Source organism: Pteropus alecto, unplaced genomic scaffold, assembly GCF_000325575.1.
Source record: "Pteropus alecto unplaced genomic scaffold, ASM32557v1 scaffold226, whole genome shotgun sequence".
Taxonomy (NCBI): domain Eukaryota; kingdom Metazoa; phylum Chordata; class Mammalia; order Chiroptera; family Pteropodidae; genus Pteropus; species Pteropus alecto.
The window spans coordinates 4728803-4744840 of NW_006440132.1; the positions used below are offsets into that span (position 1 = coordinate 4728803).

The 16038-nt window shown below is 44.9% G+C and overlaps 1 protein-coding gene across 1 annotated transcript in view; it reads right to left on the reverse strand.

The window, feature by feature from the left end:
- The window catches only part of PAPPA (pappalysin 1), a 224207-nt gene that overhangs the window by 7662 nt on the left and 200507 nt on the right, over window positions 1-16038 (reverse strand). Inside the window, exons 20-21 of the mRNA XM_006917094.3 lie at window positions 13659-13730; window positions 8916-9014 (exon numbers count right to left, since the gene is read on the reverse strand). Of these exons, the coding sequence (XP_006917156.1) occupies window positions 8916-9014; window positions 13659-13730 (171 nt within the window). The remainder of the gene's footprint in view (window positions 1-8915; window positions 9015-13658; window positions 13731-16038) is intronic.

The window sequence follows — 16038 nt, forward strand, 5'->3', positions numbered from 1 at the left end:
AGGTCTTATCTCAAGTACCACCTGCTCCCTCATCGGCCTGACCAGTGACACTGTCACCTTTGTCCCATATCACAGCGTTCGATTTTTATGCCCTCCTTGTACTAACTCACTTCAGCACTCGTACGCCAGCCCAGCCTGGGCAGGGACCATGTCTGTTGTTGAACTGAGTCTTTACATACCACAGAACAGGTGTTCAACGAACCCATGAATGGATGGACAAATGAATACATGAATATACAGGCAGAATACAGATCAGGGAGCCTCTGCTCTTGTACTCACTTGTTAGGTGACTTTGTACAAGTTCCTTCACTCCTATGAGCTTCAGTTTCCCCAGCTGCACCTTAGGGTTTGATTTTAACGGTCTCTCCCTTTCTTTCTGTCTGAAAATCTTCCTCAGTTTTAGAAAAGCAGAAGGCAACACTTTGGCTAGAAGGACCTGGAAATGCACATTCTCTAAGAACCCCGCCTTGCATGGGATTTCCCCTTGTCACACACTTGCTCCTGATGGAGGGCTTATAACTGGGAAGAGAAGGTGGAGATGGCCAGCTCCATCCACTCAGCCAGGCATTCCTAGGTCTGGCCTGGGAAAGACCAGAGAAGCTTGTTTGTACAGGTTCACAGCAGTGAACATCATTTGATACACACACACAGACACACACACACTGGCATTTCCTGAGGGCCTTCCACGTGTCCGGTGATTTGCTGATTCTGTACAATCTCATTAAGCTATCGTCTTTTAGCTACCCATTTTGCAGATGACAAAATAGAGGATTCAGAATGTTATAACAAAACAAATTTGCCTGGAGCCTCACTACCAGTCAATAAGTACATTATGCAGGATTCTAAACCCCACTCCAAACACGGAGCGTACTCAGCCAGTGAGAGTCAGGGGAAGGCACCGTCTCCACAACCAGGCGAGGCTGACTGCTGATTGGTCTTTTCTAATAGCAAATAACCCCTTTTTTTTTTTAATCACTTATTATGTGCTTGGCTCTGAATAACTCAGTGTGCATTGTCTCACTCACTCTTCTCAACAACCTTAATAAGGCAGCTATTTTTACTATCCCTGTTTTACATCTTAGAGGAAACTAAGATGCAAAGAGGTGAGTCACTGGGCTGGCATCTGCACCCCTGTTTGTAACCATTCCTCTGTCCCCCAAATGGCAAGCAGAGTGGGAGTTAGGGTCCCCTTTTCACAGAGAAAGAAACTGGGACATGGAGAGAAGAGTCACATCCTGATAAAGTCAGTTCTTAGCAGGGTCCCCAGGTCCCCTGACTCCCAAGCGGCTTCCCACCTCCCCCAGATGGCCTCTCGAGAAAACCTACCACCCACAGCACAAACGCCTGTGGTGGCCAGTTTACATTTGGGATTCCCAGCACCATGTGGCTAGGCTATCCCATAAATGGCTTGGCCACCCACTCTGGGATTCTGTCAACAAGCCCAGGTCAATGACTAAAGGCCAGGATTGTCTCCTTTTTTCCTCTGGGCTAGAGCTGTTGCTCAGGCACAGGGGTTTCTCCCTCTGGGTGAGTTGCCCAGGCTGACACCTCCATCCGTGTGTGTGAGCAGCTCAGGAATGCAGCCCAGGCAAACGCACCACAAGGCCCTGGCTGCAGGTCTCATCTAAGGCTGGATTCTGACTCAGAATCAAGAGGGAGATCACAAGTGGAGAGTATGAACTGCAGGGAGCAAGAGGCGTCCTGTGCTCAAGGTCAGAAAACCTTGACTGTCCACCTCCCACCGTGGGACCTTGGACAAATCATTTTGCCACTCGAGTCTCAGGGTATTCGTAGTATTGATGGAAACATTTAATAAGATCGAGTAGAACAAGGTGCGATGTTGAGGATGTGGACCCCTCATAAGCTCCTTGAGCATAGGGTAGATTCGTGCCTGGCAAAAGGCATGCCACAGTCGATGAATACAGAGTCTTGTTTAAATGTGAACAAGTGGAAGATAAAATGGAGGGAAAAAATGCCAGTAAAGAACAGCACCAGCCTAGAAGGGGACTTGGGTTTGATTTCTTGCCCTCTTATTGACTTAGTACATGCTATTAAACAAGCTTCTTCCCTTTTGGGGGCTTCAGTTTCTCTATCTGTAAAATGGAGATAATAACAGTCCTGCCACATAGAAGTATTTTGGGTTAAGTATAAAATTCAAGTAAAGCACTAGCACAGTGCACGACACATAATACATGCTCAATGATGATGATGATGATGGTAGTGATGATCTTGGTGATGCGGGTATTCGTGGTGCTGTTGATGTGGTAATAATGGTGGGATGATAATATTGACAACAGTTATGATGATGATAACTTTAGGGCATGGAAGAGTCTGATTCCACCATAGGAACAAGCTAAAATGAGTAATTCATCCACGTGAAAAGTCAAAGCTACGTCCCACAGGAGGATCTCATACCACTGTAGAAGCCAGTGATTTGGAACAAGGAAGAATTAGTTTAATCTGCTTAGCCATTTTCCCGTTATCTCTTACTAATCTTCTAAATTAAGCACATCTATCACCTCTTCCAGGAAGACCTCTCAGCTCTTCTGGGCTGGTTCAGTGCTTAAAAAATCATTGAACAGCCCCATTGATCTCTCAGTAAAATTCAGATTCCCTAGCTTGGCTTATAGAAGCCTTGCTCATCCCTCTAGGCTCATCTCTTGCCCCTTCCCCTCTCGAACTGTGCTCTAGCCACACTCAAGGCATTATAATTTCCTTAATACCCTTACGTCTGGGTCTTTGCACACACTGCGTCCTCTGCCGGAAACACTTTTCTCTCTCATTCTTTTGTCTGGTCATTGCCGTTTCGTTCACCCGGGTAAGACCTACTGCACCTACTGCATGTCTCACCTCTGGTGTTGCCTTCATTGACTCTCTTTACTTTCTGCGCCTCCATTAGCACTTACTATAATCTAGATGCCTGACTGTTAGTCCAGAAGACGTGACCTCAGCATGGCTACAGCCAGGTTCGTCTTGCTCATGGTCCAGCACAATCTCTATCACACAGCGTCAGAATCTGGGATACATCAGTGAGCAAAATGAATGCACATTCTCGCCCTCATGAAACGGTCATTCTAGCAGCGAGAGAGGTAAGGATGGCCAGATGATAAATAATAAATACATTTTATAGTCTGTGGCAAAGTGATTAAGTGTTGTAGAAGGAAAAAAAAGGAGAAGCCAAAGCAAATGTGCGTGGAAGTGCCGGGGGTGATGGAAGGCGGGCAATCGGAGAGGGGCTTGCTGAGAATGTGACACTTGGGCAAAGACCTGGAGGAGGTGAGGGGGTGAGTCATGGAAAAGAATGTTCCCATCCAAAGGAACAGCCAGTGACAAAGGCTGTGAGGTAGGAGAATGCCTGGCCTGCACAAGGGACTGCAAGCCATCGGAGGGCTGGAGTTAGGTGAGGCAGGGGCACCGATAGTAGGGGCTGAGGTCCGAGAGGCCACGAGGGCAGGCAGAGCTCGTAGATAGATGCCTCACAGGCCATTGAAAGGACTGGTTTTACTCTGAGTAGAATGGGGGAGATACCGCAGGGCTTGGCCAAGGTGTGCCACCATTTCACTTGTTTAAAAGGGACCATTCTGGTTGCTGAATTGACACGTAAGAGCCTCTGATGACACGTAAGAGCCTCTGATGCACATCACTAACTGACACCCAATGTCCAACCCTTTATCGTGGTCACTCTGCTAAGAAGGCTGCTTTCCATCTAATGGTATTGATTATCTTCCCACGTCTTATACAATCACTAGCCGCCTTAGACCAATGGGCTACCTTGGGTTATAACATCCTTTCTAAAAAGCTATGTTTCCACTTAGATTTAGTAAATAAATGTGGCAGCCGTACACTTAATGTCATCGGCTGGGCATGGCATCTTGTGCTAAGGCTTGTTTCTAGGGTTGACACCTTACTCTCCTGGTCCCAGCCCCGACTAGCCTTCAAGTTCTCACTCGGTTGACCACCTCATTCAGGAAGCCGTGTGGAGGAGAGTCCTGAGACGTGACTCTAATCCAAATATCAAGAAATGAAAACTTAAGGTGTATCTGGCCTGCCCAAGGTCACAGAGCTAAGTCACAGGGTTTGACTACTCCCTCACTCCCCAGACGTCTTCCAGAATCAGTCTCTTAGCAGCTGCCTGAAACATGACCATAATTATTGTTCCAGGCCACCACGCCTTAGAAAGTTTTGGTGTGTGGAATGTGTTAAGGTGGTTTTCCCTTCCTCCGTTACACCCCCAACACATGCTCGCTTAGAATAATTCCAGTTACAAAGGAATACTTTTTGTTGTTCTTATTATGAGGGGAAACTGTTGAAGCAACCATTCTGGAAATCTGCTCTGTATTCGAGACTTCTCAAGGCTCCAACAGGAAAATAATAATCTGACATGCTGAGAAGCTGGGTCCTGCCCCTTCCTGTCTGCCTTGCTCTGCAGACAGGTGTCTGGGTGAGAAACTGGTCACCTCTGTCAGACGGAGTTTCCTGCACTGTCTTGCTCTTGTCTGTCAGCCGGGCCCAGGTCACCCCACAAGGCAGATGTGGGAAACAGCTGGTGTCTGTAGAGACAACTAAGGGAGGGAGGGTGGAGGGACCAAGCAGACATCATTCTGGGCCAAGTGATCGGGAGGCCCCAGCCCTGGGGACAGGGAAGAAGTTTAGGTGGAGAACTGGCAAGAAGCAAGTCTAGGAGAATGTGCTGAATGCTTAACCCTAGACCACGAGTTCTTGTCCAGGACTCCAGCCCAGGAGGACTATGAGGCAAGAAGCCCACCTACCAGGGGAAGGGCAGAATGCAAGCGCACGGCAACAAGGTGTTCAGAACAGGCGTTAGAGGCAGGTGCTGGGTCTGAATCCCAGCTCTACCACTTACTGGCTCTGTGAACTTAACCCTTCTAAGCCTCAGTGGCATCATCTATGCAAAGAGGAAAAAATACCCACAAACAGGACTACTGTGCTGATGAAATGAGACACGTAAAAGCAGTTATTAGCACAATGCTTGGCAAATATTAACCTCTTGATAAATAGTAGCTACTATTATTTGTTTGAAGTCAGGAATGCTAAATCCTACACACAGCTGTGTACAGAGGATTACACCTCTCTGAGCCTCAGCTGTCTACCTTATTGGGTGGTTTGGAGTCTAAGTGAGATACCTATAGCCAAGTCCATAGTATATGCTCAATTAATGGAATTACTCTAATTAGGAAGGCACATGAAGCAAATCTGCCCTATCTACGAGTTTCTGAGTGCCAGTCTGGGTGCTTATGGTCAGAGAACCTCCCATGATATGCGTCTGGGGCCATGAGTACAGATGAGACCAGCAGGTAAGCACTGGGGTGAGGGTGTGGAAGGAAGGAATCCGGCCCCTCTCCTGCCCTGAGAGGCTTCATGCTGTAGAAACAAGGCAAGACAATTTTCTGCTCAAGGGAAGCTGCTGTCTGGGACGTGTGGGATGGCTGGCCAGGCTGGGAGCCTTGGTTACTCCCCACTCTGTCTTTGCTGCTGGGAAAAACTGCTTTCACTTTTGCCAAGGGGAGGAGTCCCACACCCAGGGTTCCTTGGCAGTCTGGGTTCGCAGTGAAATGTCTCCTACCAGAACTAGAAAGGTCATGCCCAGGTACTCTGAGGACAAGGTCCTATCCCCACCTGCTTTGCTCTTCTGAGACTCAGCCCCATGCAGGAGAAAGAGCTGGGCTTGTGAGTCAGACAGAAGTGGGTTCAAATTTGGGCTTTGGCACTTGCAACTAAGAGAACTCAAGCAAGTCCCGTAAGTACTCTGAGCCACAGCCGGTTCACGGTGCCATGAGGATAAGATAATAGCAAACTGTCGGAGCCGAAATGAGGATTAAAGAAGATAACAGAAGACAAGTGTCTTCAGTGTCTGACCTACACAGCCGTTCACTTAGGGGCATTTTATATCCTTGTATATTTTCTCCACCTATCATCTCTATAAATCAATCTATTACCGGGAATCATTGGGCGTGTCCAAGAGAAAGTAGAGAAGTTTCAAGAAGATGGAGTTTACACAGAAGTTAGACTGGGAAATTTAAATGGTAGGAAGAATGGCTAATTTAAGATACCTCTGTTCTCCAGAAGTCAAGACTTCCAAGAATCTCGAAGCGGAAGGATGCCCCAAACACTTCTCCAAAGTTAGTAACTATGGCCAAGCCATGCACACGCTAAAAGGGGCCTTTAGACTGTAATCCCAAGGTCACACAGGGCTCTGACGGCTCTCTCCATTCTGCCCTACCCACCACGCCCCCTCACCAGGAAAACGCCTCCTCACGGTTCAGGTCTCAATACGAATGTCACTGCCTCAGGGAAGCGTCGCGATCCGGCCCCTCTCCCGCTCTGCCTTTTCCACACAGATGACTAAGTGCACAGTTGTCTGAACGGTTATCTCATCGCATGAAGGAAGCTTGGCCCTCTGCATTCTGCAGCCTTGGCCGAGAGGAAGAATCATTTAAGGTGGAAGAAGGGAATCTTTTTCACACACACACAAATTACACTGATATAACGGTGGGAAAGAGAAGAAAGAGGACTAGGAAGCACATCCAGACCTGGCGGAGAACTTCCCTCAGGAAAAAGACAATCCTCATCTCAGGGCCTCGGCGCCTGGCATTGCTGCCGCTGAACCCAGCACACGAACAGGAAGTCAGATGGCCGTTTGGGTGTTTTCATGTGCACCTGAACCTCCATCTCATGACTTCATGTCCCCACCAAACACTGTAGAAAAGGCAATCCATTTAAGGAAGGCTCCCGTTAAAAATAAACTCGTCTTATTTGGTGCGTTTTAGTGTGTGAGTTATATATATATCGTGGGTAGGGCGATTCTTTTACTCGGAGCTGCTCTTTCACCAAGTGATCGTATCAGGTGAATAATGTGTCCTTATGGTACACGAACCTCTATTTAAGATAGAAACGTCACTGTTCGCTCTTTTAAAAGGCTGACTTCAACGGCGGGAAATAGACACTGTTGAACACAACTGTATTCACTGGGCAACAGGTATCAAAAGCCTTAAAAATACTCATACCTTTTATCCTAGTTATTTCAATTCTCAGATTCAACTGTAAAAACGATTCAGGGAAGATGGTCATTAGAATCATTACTTAACATTGTGAGAAACTGAAATAACCTAAAGTTAAAAATAAAAGTCAGTGGTAAATGCTTCTGTAACTCATCATACATCACAACCATATAATAATAATAATATAGCGAAGTAGACAGCTAAGAAGCTTAAACTAATATCAGATAATTCTTATGTGTAATCTTTCCTGTGCTAAGTAAACAAGACAAAACAAGATACCAAATTGGAAATGCAGTAATATATAAGTAGGCACAAATACCCACATACTGTTACACAGAATGAAATATACCACAAGCAAAGTAGTTATCATCTTTGGATTGTAAGAGAATCAGTGAATTCTTTCGTTATCTTCTACTCTCTGGATTTTCTTAAAAGAGGAATATAGTTTCATAATTGGGAAAAATAATAAAATTCATTATTAGAGAATGACTTTTATTATCCTATACTTGAACAGAAAGTGTATACCTTCAGCATTTTATCCAAAAAAATTAAAAAATAAAGGAGGAGTAGGCATGAAAAGTATTGCCTCTACAGCACCAACCGATCCCAGAGAACCCCAGCATCCTTATTCATCAACCAAAAGATGCAATAACAGTCCTCCTATTCGAGTGAGTCCCTTGAGTCTTGCCCTATTCATTTTAGGGTCAAAGCATCTTTCCTGAAGGAACTAATTCTCTTAATGATGTTGCAATATAAAAGGACTCGGATAGGAAGCCAGGAGCCTTGCTCTGTTTCCATCACTCACTCCACCACTTTGGAGGAACCATGCCTTTTTTTTTTTTTTTTTATGGGCCTCATTCCCCATTAATGAAATGAAAACTTTGGACCAGATAATCAGAGAGAGAGCTCTCCAACTAAGATGCTTTGCCTCTCTCATATCAGAAACATAGTTGTCCTTACTTAAAATGAGAAATTAGATCAAATGATATTTGAAATTTTTCAGCTCAGATTATAGGTGAGTATAAAAATAAAAAAATTTCCTATTTATTCATTCATCACAAGAATACTTATCAACTCATATTGCCCAGGTTGACCACCTCTCTCCTAGCTCTTGGCTGGGGCCCCAAACTCTGGTCCCAGCTCTAGTCAGGAAGAAAGTGGAGATGGCCACTCTTCTGTGAGTGGTTGATGTGCATCTCAGTTGAATGTTTTGGTTTTACTATACACAACTTGAATCACTCCCATTGCCTCTTAGTACACAAAGGAAGAAAATAACAATGAAGACCACATCCCCTAATTCTACAGGCATGAACAACAAAAGAGTTTATAAAATTCTCAAAGGCCATGACTGACCTTGCTGGGAATGCCCCAGCTTTCCTCTTCCTAGACTTGCCAGATCCCCAAGAAATGCTCGTTCTCTCCAGGATTTTACATGTCAGTTGCCTGATCCTGACATTCTTTTCCTGGCCACCTTCCCACTTCTTCCCCTCATGCCTCAAGTTTCAGTCTTGAGTGCTAATCCCTCTGCAGAGCCTTCTCCAACCCCATGCCTGAGCCCTTACAGCACTCTGTTCTTCCCTTCTAAAAGTATGCATTGCACTTTTATTTGTCTGCTTCCGTATTTGACTCTAAGCTCTGAGCGTAAGAGACCACAACTGCAAAAATCATCCATGAGCCTCCACGCCCTCCTCAGGGCCCAGCACAGGATATTAGCTTAACTATTAAGTAAGAATAAAAAATACGATACAATGCAATACAATACAGCTTGTAGGTGAGGACTGGCACAACCAGGACAATGGGTAGTCCAACACGTAGGGGTGATCTTGGCCCAGGAAATGGAGAGGTCTGTAAAAGGTGGCTGCAGATGCGGGGTGAGAGGCGTGGGGCACAGCCTACCTTTTTGGTCTTCACCGTGGATGCGCAGCAGTCCCCACCATCATAGTTGCAGAAGGCTCTGTTGTTGATGGCATCACAGTAATTGTCTCCCATGAAGGGCTATATAGGGAGACAGAGGCAGGAAGGAAAGGTGCCTTGTTAGCATCCTGGAGCGAGTAGGAGGTGGCCTCTGTAATCATTTAGCTAGCTCTTTTTTTTTTTTCACAAACCTCTACCTGACTTCAAATCCCAACACTCCCTTGAACAAGTTAACACTTCTCATAACACCATTTAGCAAGAGTTATCCAGCCAAGTTTCTCCCAACTAAGTATGGTTACCCTGGTAGACACATTCTGTATAATAAAGTATACACGAGTACATTAGGAAACTGAATGCAAACTGCCCGAGAATTATAAAGATCAAACGTAAGAATCCACACAAATCTGGCACAATGGTGTGTGACTGCGGCTCCTTCTCGTCTAGCATGGGAGTACAGATGCACTTGATGCCACATGCTTTACACGTTTGTTTTCTTCCTTTGTTCTCCAAACAACATGTGAGGTAGGCATTGCTATTCTCACATTACAGATGAAGACTCTGAGGCTCTGAGCAAGAAAGGGACTCAGCCAAGATCACACTGGCAAAGGCAGAAGAATGATATAAATCTAAGTTTGTTCCCTTTTTTTTTTTTTTTTTTTTACCATTCTAGGCTCTATCTACCACTTACTGGTTTCTTTCCTTCTTTTTTTCCCCTCCGTGTTCCTCCAACTCTGTGATGCTCCAAAGAAGAGGGAAAGATGATGGAGTTAAGTCACTACTGACGTGAACCCAGAGCCATCTTAGGGGAAAGTCTGGAGTCTCTGCAACCCCCTAGCACTTGTATTTCCCTATCTGAGCACGTAGCAAACTGCCTTCTATGGTCTGTTGATATGTAGCTGGTGCAAGACGATGAGCTCCTCAAAGACATGGGCAATCTCCAGTTCATCTTTGCCTCCCAATCACCTAGTTTAATGCTGGGCACATCTTTGGCATCTTAGAGATGTTGTTTGAAATGGAATGTAATTATATTGGCCTAGAGAAAAGGGCAGTTGCCAGGGCTTTAGAAAATCTGGGTTCCAGTTTTCCAAATTTCAGCCAACTGGGTGGTTATTTGATAGTTTTGGTTAAGTGGTTATCTTCTCTGGACCTCAGAGTTCCCATTAGCAAATAAAGAGGCAGGGTCAGTCTACTAATTTCTCAAAGCAGTGAACATACCCTTCCTTTCTCCCATCAAAGGCAATACTGTGTAACATTGAATATATAGAAAGCAGATGAAAGTGGAACCCCTCTCATTAGAGTTCTGGTAGGGATCTCTAATGCTCAGCGACTCACTGCTGGGAAAGAAGATGTCATCAATTGGCTACAACTGCATCCCATCACGACCCCTTCCCATCCTGAATTCTTCATCCCACCCCAAGCTCAGAAGAAGTCTACCCTATAAGGCATCCCTGGCTTTTGCATCTCTGCTCCCAGTTCATTGAGTCTTTGTGCCCCCAACTCATGATGCCTGATATCATTTCATCACTGCCCTATTAGTGTCTAAAAAAAAAGATCTTAGCAAGCTGAAGCCAAATACAGGCAAGAGCTGTGCTCAGGTGTAGGGGTGTGGGGGTGTGTGTGTGTGTGCGCGCGCACGCGCATACACATGGCTGTGAGCACACGTGTGACTGCCATATGACTGCCATAATAAACATATGATTACATTTATATTAGAGCAGAGGAACAAACGACGAACAAAGGATAAGCCCTTTGCTTCTCTCTGTGCCTTAGGAGATCGGCCTGTGGGCTATGTTCTTTATGTTCTGTCTCATATCATATATAAGCAGACTAATGTAGGAAACCAAATGTCCCTTCTTTAAAATGAAAGGAACGGGCTTGCTAAAGGAGTAGCTCAGGAAGAAGAAGAGGAAGAGAAAAAAGATAAATGAGAATGATTTTTTTTTAAATTTAGCCCCTAAAAAATTTCCAGACTCATCATTAGTTATTCTCCTCTACGTGCCTTTTCCTGCAGCCACATCTGTCCATCCATCCATCTACCTATCTCTCCATCTATCCATCTATTCATACATCTTCTATTCAACTCCATTTATTGAATGCCTACTGTTATACATATACTAGAGGACATAATAGTGAGTCAGTATAGAGTTCTACTCTTCTAGATCTTACACTTCAGTGAGTAGGTAGACTTTAATCAAATAATCACACATGTAATGGGCCAGTTTCAACTCTGATGAGAGCTATGGAAGAAAGCTGCATGATACCGTTCGCGTAAAGGGTAGAAGGATTTGACCTATTCAGGGAGTTTCATGAAGATGTCCCTGAGGAAAGGACGTTTCAGCTGAGATCATGAGATGAGTGGGAGTCAATTAGGGTGAAAAGGGGAGAATTTCTAGAGAAAGGGAATAGCATGTGAAAAGATCAGCTACTTAGAGATTTCTCCTGTCTCTGGTATTTCTCATGCTGCTATTTTTACTAATAATGTGTGCAGGTAAGCGATTCATCCTTCGAGACCTAGCCCAAACATTGCCCCCCTAAAATGCCTTCCCTGACACCCCCAAGACGTTCTGTGCTTCTACAGCTTCCTGAACTTGTTTGGTTATAGCTCTTGGTACCTGTTTTAAAATGGTCTCTTTAGTTGTCCATTTCCTTTACTGTACTGTGAGTTCCTTATGGACAGCAATGTGTCGTCCATTTTTTATGTCCTAGATTTTCTAGCAAAATGCCTGGCAATTTGAGCAAAATATGATCAAATATGTTAAATGTTTATTTAGTAAAATGATGGATGGATGGATACATGCATGCATGGGTAAATGGATGCATGGATGGGTGGGGGGCAAGAAGATACCACAGATCACCCAGGGAGAGCATAGTTACTGTTTTCACTTAAGATTATTTTATTCTCAGAACCTAGAAGAGAGTTGGGCAAATAGGCACTCAGTGAAGCTTTCATGAATGAGGGAGTGAATGACCACTCTGGACATGGCTTGGGGTAGAGGGCTGGGACCTCAGGGGTCACAAAACCATTTCTCAATCTTGTCTACCTCTAGGCACTCCAGGTTGATGGCTCCTCTCCCAACCCCGCATTTGTGTCTCTTTAAGCATACTTTTCAGCCTCAGACAAGAGACAAACTGGTAGCTCTAGGCTGTGGAAGAAAGGAGACAAGAGGCCACCTGCAAGGGCAAAGGCGATAAGCATCACTGGCAGGGCTCAGAGTCTGACAGGTGAGGGTCTTTTAGGCCCCAGTGCTGAGTCAAAGGAGGGATCGAATTCTGCTGTCACACTGCCTCGACCGCCGACTCAGCAGAATGAGTGCCCAGGTAACTCAAGCTTCCTTTTCCTGAAATGCTGGACTTATCCAGAGAGATGGGAGGAAGCAACGGCCACAAGGCCTTGGTCTCGGTTTTGCTGTTTCTGGCTGACTCGAGAGAATAGGGGTTCTTAAAGACTCCAGTGTCAAGTGCCCTGAGAAGATGCCACAGGAAGTCCCTAACCAATACACAGAAAAAACTGTGTGACCCAGGGATTGTCTTGTGACACTTACAGGTCAGGGGATGGTTCAGGGACAGGACATGGCTTAGTGGAAAAAAAAAAGCACCCGCCCAGAAGTCAGGAGATCTGGGTCCACGCTTTGGCTCTGTATCTATTGTGCTGTGCAAACTTGGGCCAGCCCATCCTCTCTCTGGCACTCAATTTCCAGTCTACACAACAAACGAGTGGAGTTAGATCACTCTAAGAATCCTTCCAGTTTGAGCATTCTGTCCAATTTTAGACCAAATGCTGTCTAGGCCCCTGTTTCCCCCTATTTAAAATAAAAGGTCAGGTTTAGGCCATCTAGAAGAATACTTCTGGTTCTGACATTCTAAGAATTTCATCAAATACCAAATTTTCTAGAGCACAATTTATTCCTTTTCACTTGCATTTTCCTGAGTGTGCTCTGCTCCATCCTCTCCTCCCCCCAGAGATTGGGACATCTGCCTGGATGGGGTATGGGACTTCCTTTTCACCACCAGCTGAGGAGAATCATGGGAGCATAGGGGTGCAGAGAAATGTCTTTTAGTTCCATGAGCAGTACCCTCTTGAGAACACAGATGACATCCCAAGTACCACACTCTTGTCCCACCTCAAGCCTGTCACTGATACAGAGACAGATCTCCATAATGCCAAGTTCCAGGGCATGGCTAAACTGTGAAGCCAGAGATTTGAAGGGTAAGAGAATATTCCATTTTTCAGCTCAGTAGTTGGGTCTAAGGTGTCCATATTACTTTTGGGGTCGAAGAACAAGTAAATAACAAACATGTGGCAGAAGGAAGTGATATGTAAGATGCTCATCAGTAAAGTGAGAATTGAAAAAAAAAACTGCCTTGTGTGGTTCTTTAAAGGTTAAATATGATAATCTCGGTAAAATGCTTGGCATATTATAGATGCTAAATCAATATGGCCTCCCTCCCATTCTCCCTTAGATGCAATATTATGCTGAACACAGGCTTAGGAAGCAGAAAATCCTGGCTTAGAATCCTGACTCTGTTACTCATTAAATGTAATTTTTAGTATGTTTGTTGATATCGCTTGTCCACCATCAATTTTACCATCTGTAGAATGGGATTGCTGATTCCTGTTCAAGAAATCAGTTAAAGGGATATTTACAGCATCACTAGGTACAGTAAATGGTAGCCATGATTAATATAACAACAACAATAACAGTAGGATCCTTTATAGGGACTCACCTCACAGCCTTTGACACAGTGAATCAGAGCAGGCTGAGGATACCACTTGAGACCAGCCGTGCAGACAACTCTCTGCAGAGAGAGGGAGAGAGAGGTCAGATGGGTTCAGGGCTGGGAGAGAGCCAACTGTCTGTTGGCACGCTGAACCAAACCACCTCTTCTTGGATCTTCAGAGTCCTGACTTCACCTTGGCATTTACATGGAGGATTTGCCCAGGCATTGCAATAATAGGAGCCATAAGATTAAAATAATATTTGTGTTTGCCATAAGTGTCATGATTCTGTATTTTCCTGGCAATAAGGGCCAAAGAGAAGCAGAATTGGGGGTTGAAGACAGGATCAGAAAGGCCCTTCGGAAAATGTGTGGCTGATGTCTGACTCCTGAAGAGAGTTGAGGATAAGGTGGGAGGATGGAGGAAGGATAGAGTGTGTGTGTACGTGCTTGTGCGTCCATGTGTGTGCTTGTGTGTATGCGTATGTGTGATTGCATGTACCTGTGTGGCTGCAGCAGGAAGATGGGAGAATGGCATGGAGCAGGGAAAATGCTGCGGGCCACCTTTCCAGGACCGGGAACACATTAAAAAGACACATTCTTTGGTGCTGCCTTGGATCTAATGAATACAAATCTCTGAGGTCAGGGCCTGGGACACTGCATTCTAAAAACAAGCCTCCAGATGATTCAGATACATGCCGCAGTCTGAGAGCAGTGGGCTGGAGGATGAATGAACTAACCTTTGGTTCGGAACCCTTGGAGACACGCCGCCTGCCCGCACCTGCTGCCATGCCGTATGGGCCCACTCACAGCTCTCTGAGGTCGCCTACACTTTCCTGTCCTATCCCTCCCTATGACGCTGTGTTTGCTGCTCTCCTTCACTGAATGTTCTTCCCCATCTTGTCACCTGGAGAAACTTTATCTTTTAAATGCCTGCTCAAGTCTTGACTTTTCCTGTGGTGCTTTCTCTCTCCCACTCCTGGGCAGAGCTTATAAGTATGCATATATGTATTTATTTATAGCCTCCTTTAATAATAATAACCATTGTTATGATAATGACAACTAAAATGTATTGAGCGCATTCACAGTGCTAATTACTTCATGCGTTATCTTATTTATTTCTCGCAGCCATGCAGTGACGTGGGCATTAATCTCAGGTCATAAGGACGATCAATTCCCCAAGCTCCAGAGCTGTTAAGTGGAGAAACCAGGATTTGAAACCAAGCAACTGTTTTTAGAAATGATTTAAGGCAGCTCATAACATCCAACATGATGATAATTTTTAAAGTAGGTGAAAAAAAGATAAAACTGGGAAGAAAAACTAGTATCAGGAATGGGGCTAACATAACCTTCCTAGAAGATCCCTTCTCTATTCTATCATAGATACTTTGTTTTCCATGCCAGATTATAATAATTTCTTTAAAAAAAAAATAAATGAAATAAAAATGGCCTCGAGGCAAATGCTTAGACTTGCAATGAGAAGCAACTGTGTCAGGGACCAGCCATGTAAGGTCTATATTGCTCTCCTGGCTGAGTGCCACTTGAATAATTTTAATTAAATGAACAGTCACATGGGCCAGAATGTGAAAAATCCATGTGACCAGCCCATTCTGTCCCTGAGGGCAGACCTATATGGGAGCCAAACTGTAATTAGGTTTCTTGGTGAGCTTGGAACAAAGGGAATCGGGTGACACCGAGAGCTGGCTAAGATGGGGTTGGGCGCCTTTTCTCTCGGCCTCACAGCATCTCTGGTTCGCCCGTGGATCTCCCGTGTGTAGGATGGTGCCTGGTACATGGAGAATGCCCAATAATCATTTGTGTTCTAAATAAATGAATGGATCCATCTCAAAATATAGACGATTTTATCAATGGGCGATATTTTCTTTACCTGTCTTCCTTTCTTCTGGAGCATCAGAAGAACATTTGCAATGCCTAGCATGGTGTCTAGTTTAGAGGACCAATTTAGTGTAGAGTAAATTAAATTAAGGATCTTGGATAAACAACCTGCCTGGAAGATCTGCCAACCAGTCTTGCAATGTGAAATCTATTATCTAGCCCCGCTCCTGCCTCTATTGACACTGTCTACCTTCTTCCAAGACATGTGACACGATGTGATATATGGGCAAGACTTCCGGCACTGAAGTGCAACAGGTGTGGTTGCAGTTCTGATTCGGAATGGCTTGGGACATTTCTGCTCCAAGGCTTGGTTCTCCTATCTGTGAAATGGGTACTGAAATGTCGTAAGCTTGTTATAATGATGCATTGAGATCTATGTTGTGGGATGGTTAACCTCGGACCAATTCCTCAGTGTTCTGGAGGGCAGGGCCTGGGGTTTTAGACCTCTCTGTCTTCTTACAGAACCAGCATGGAGCATAGCAAACACATGCAT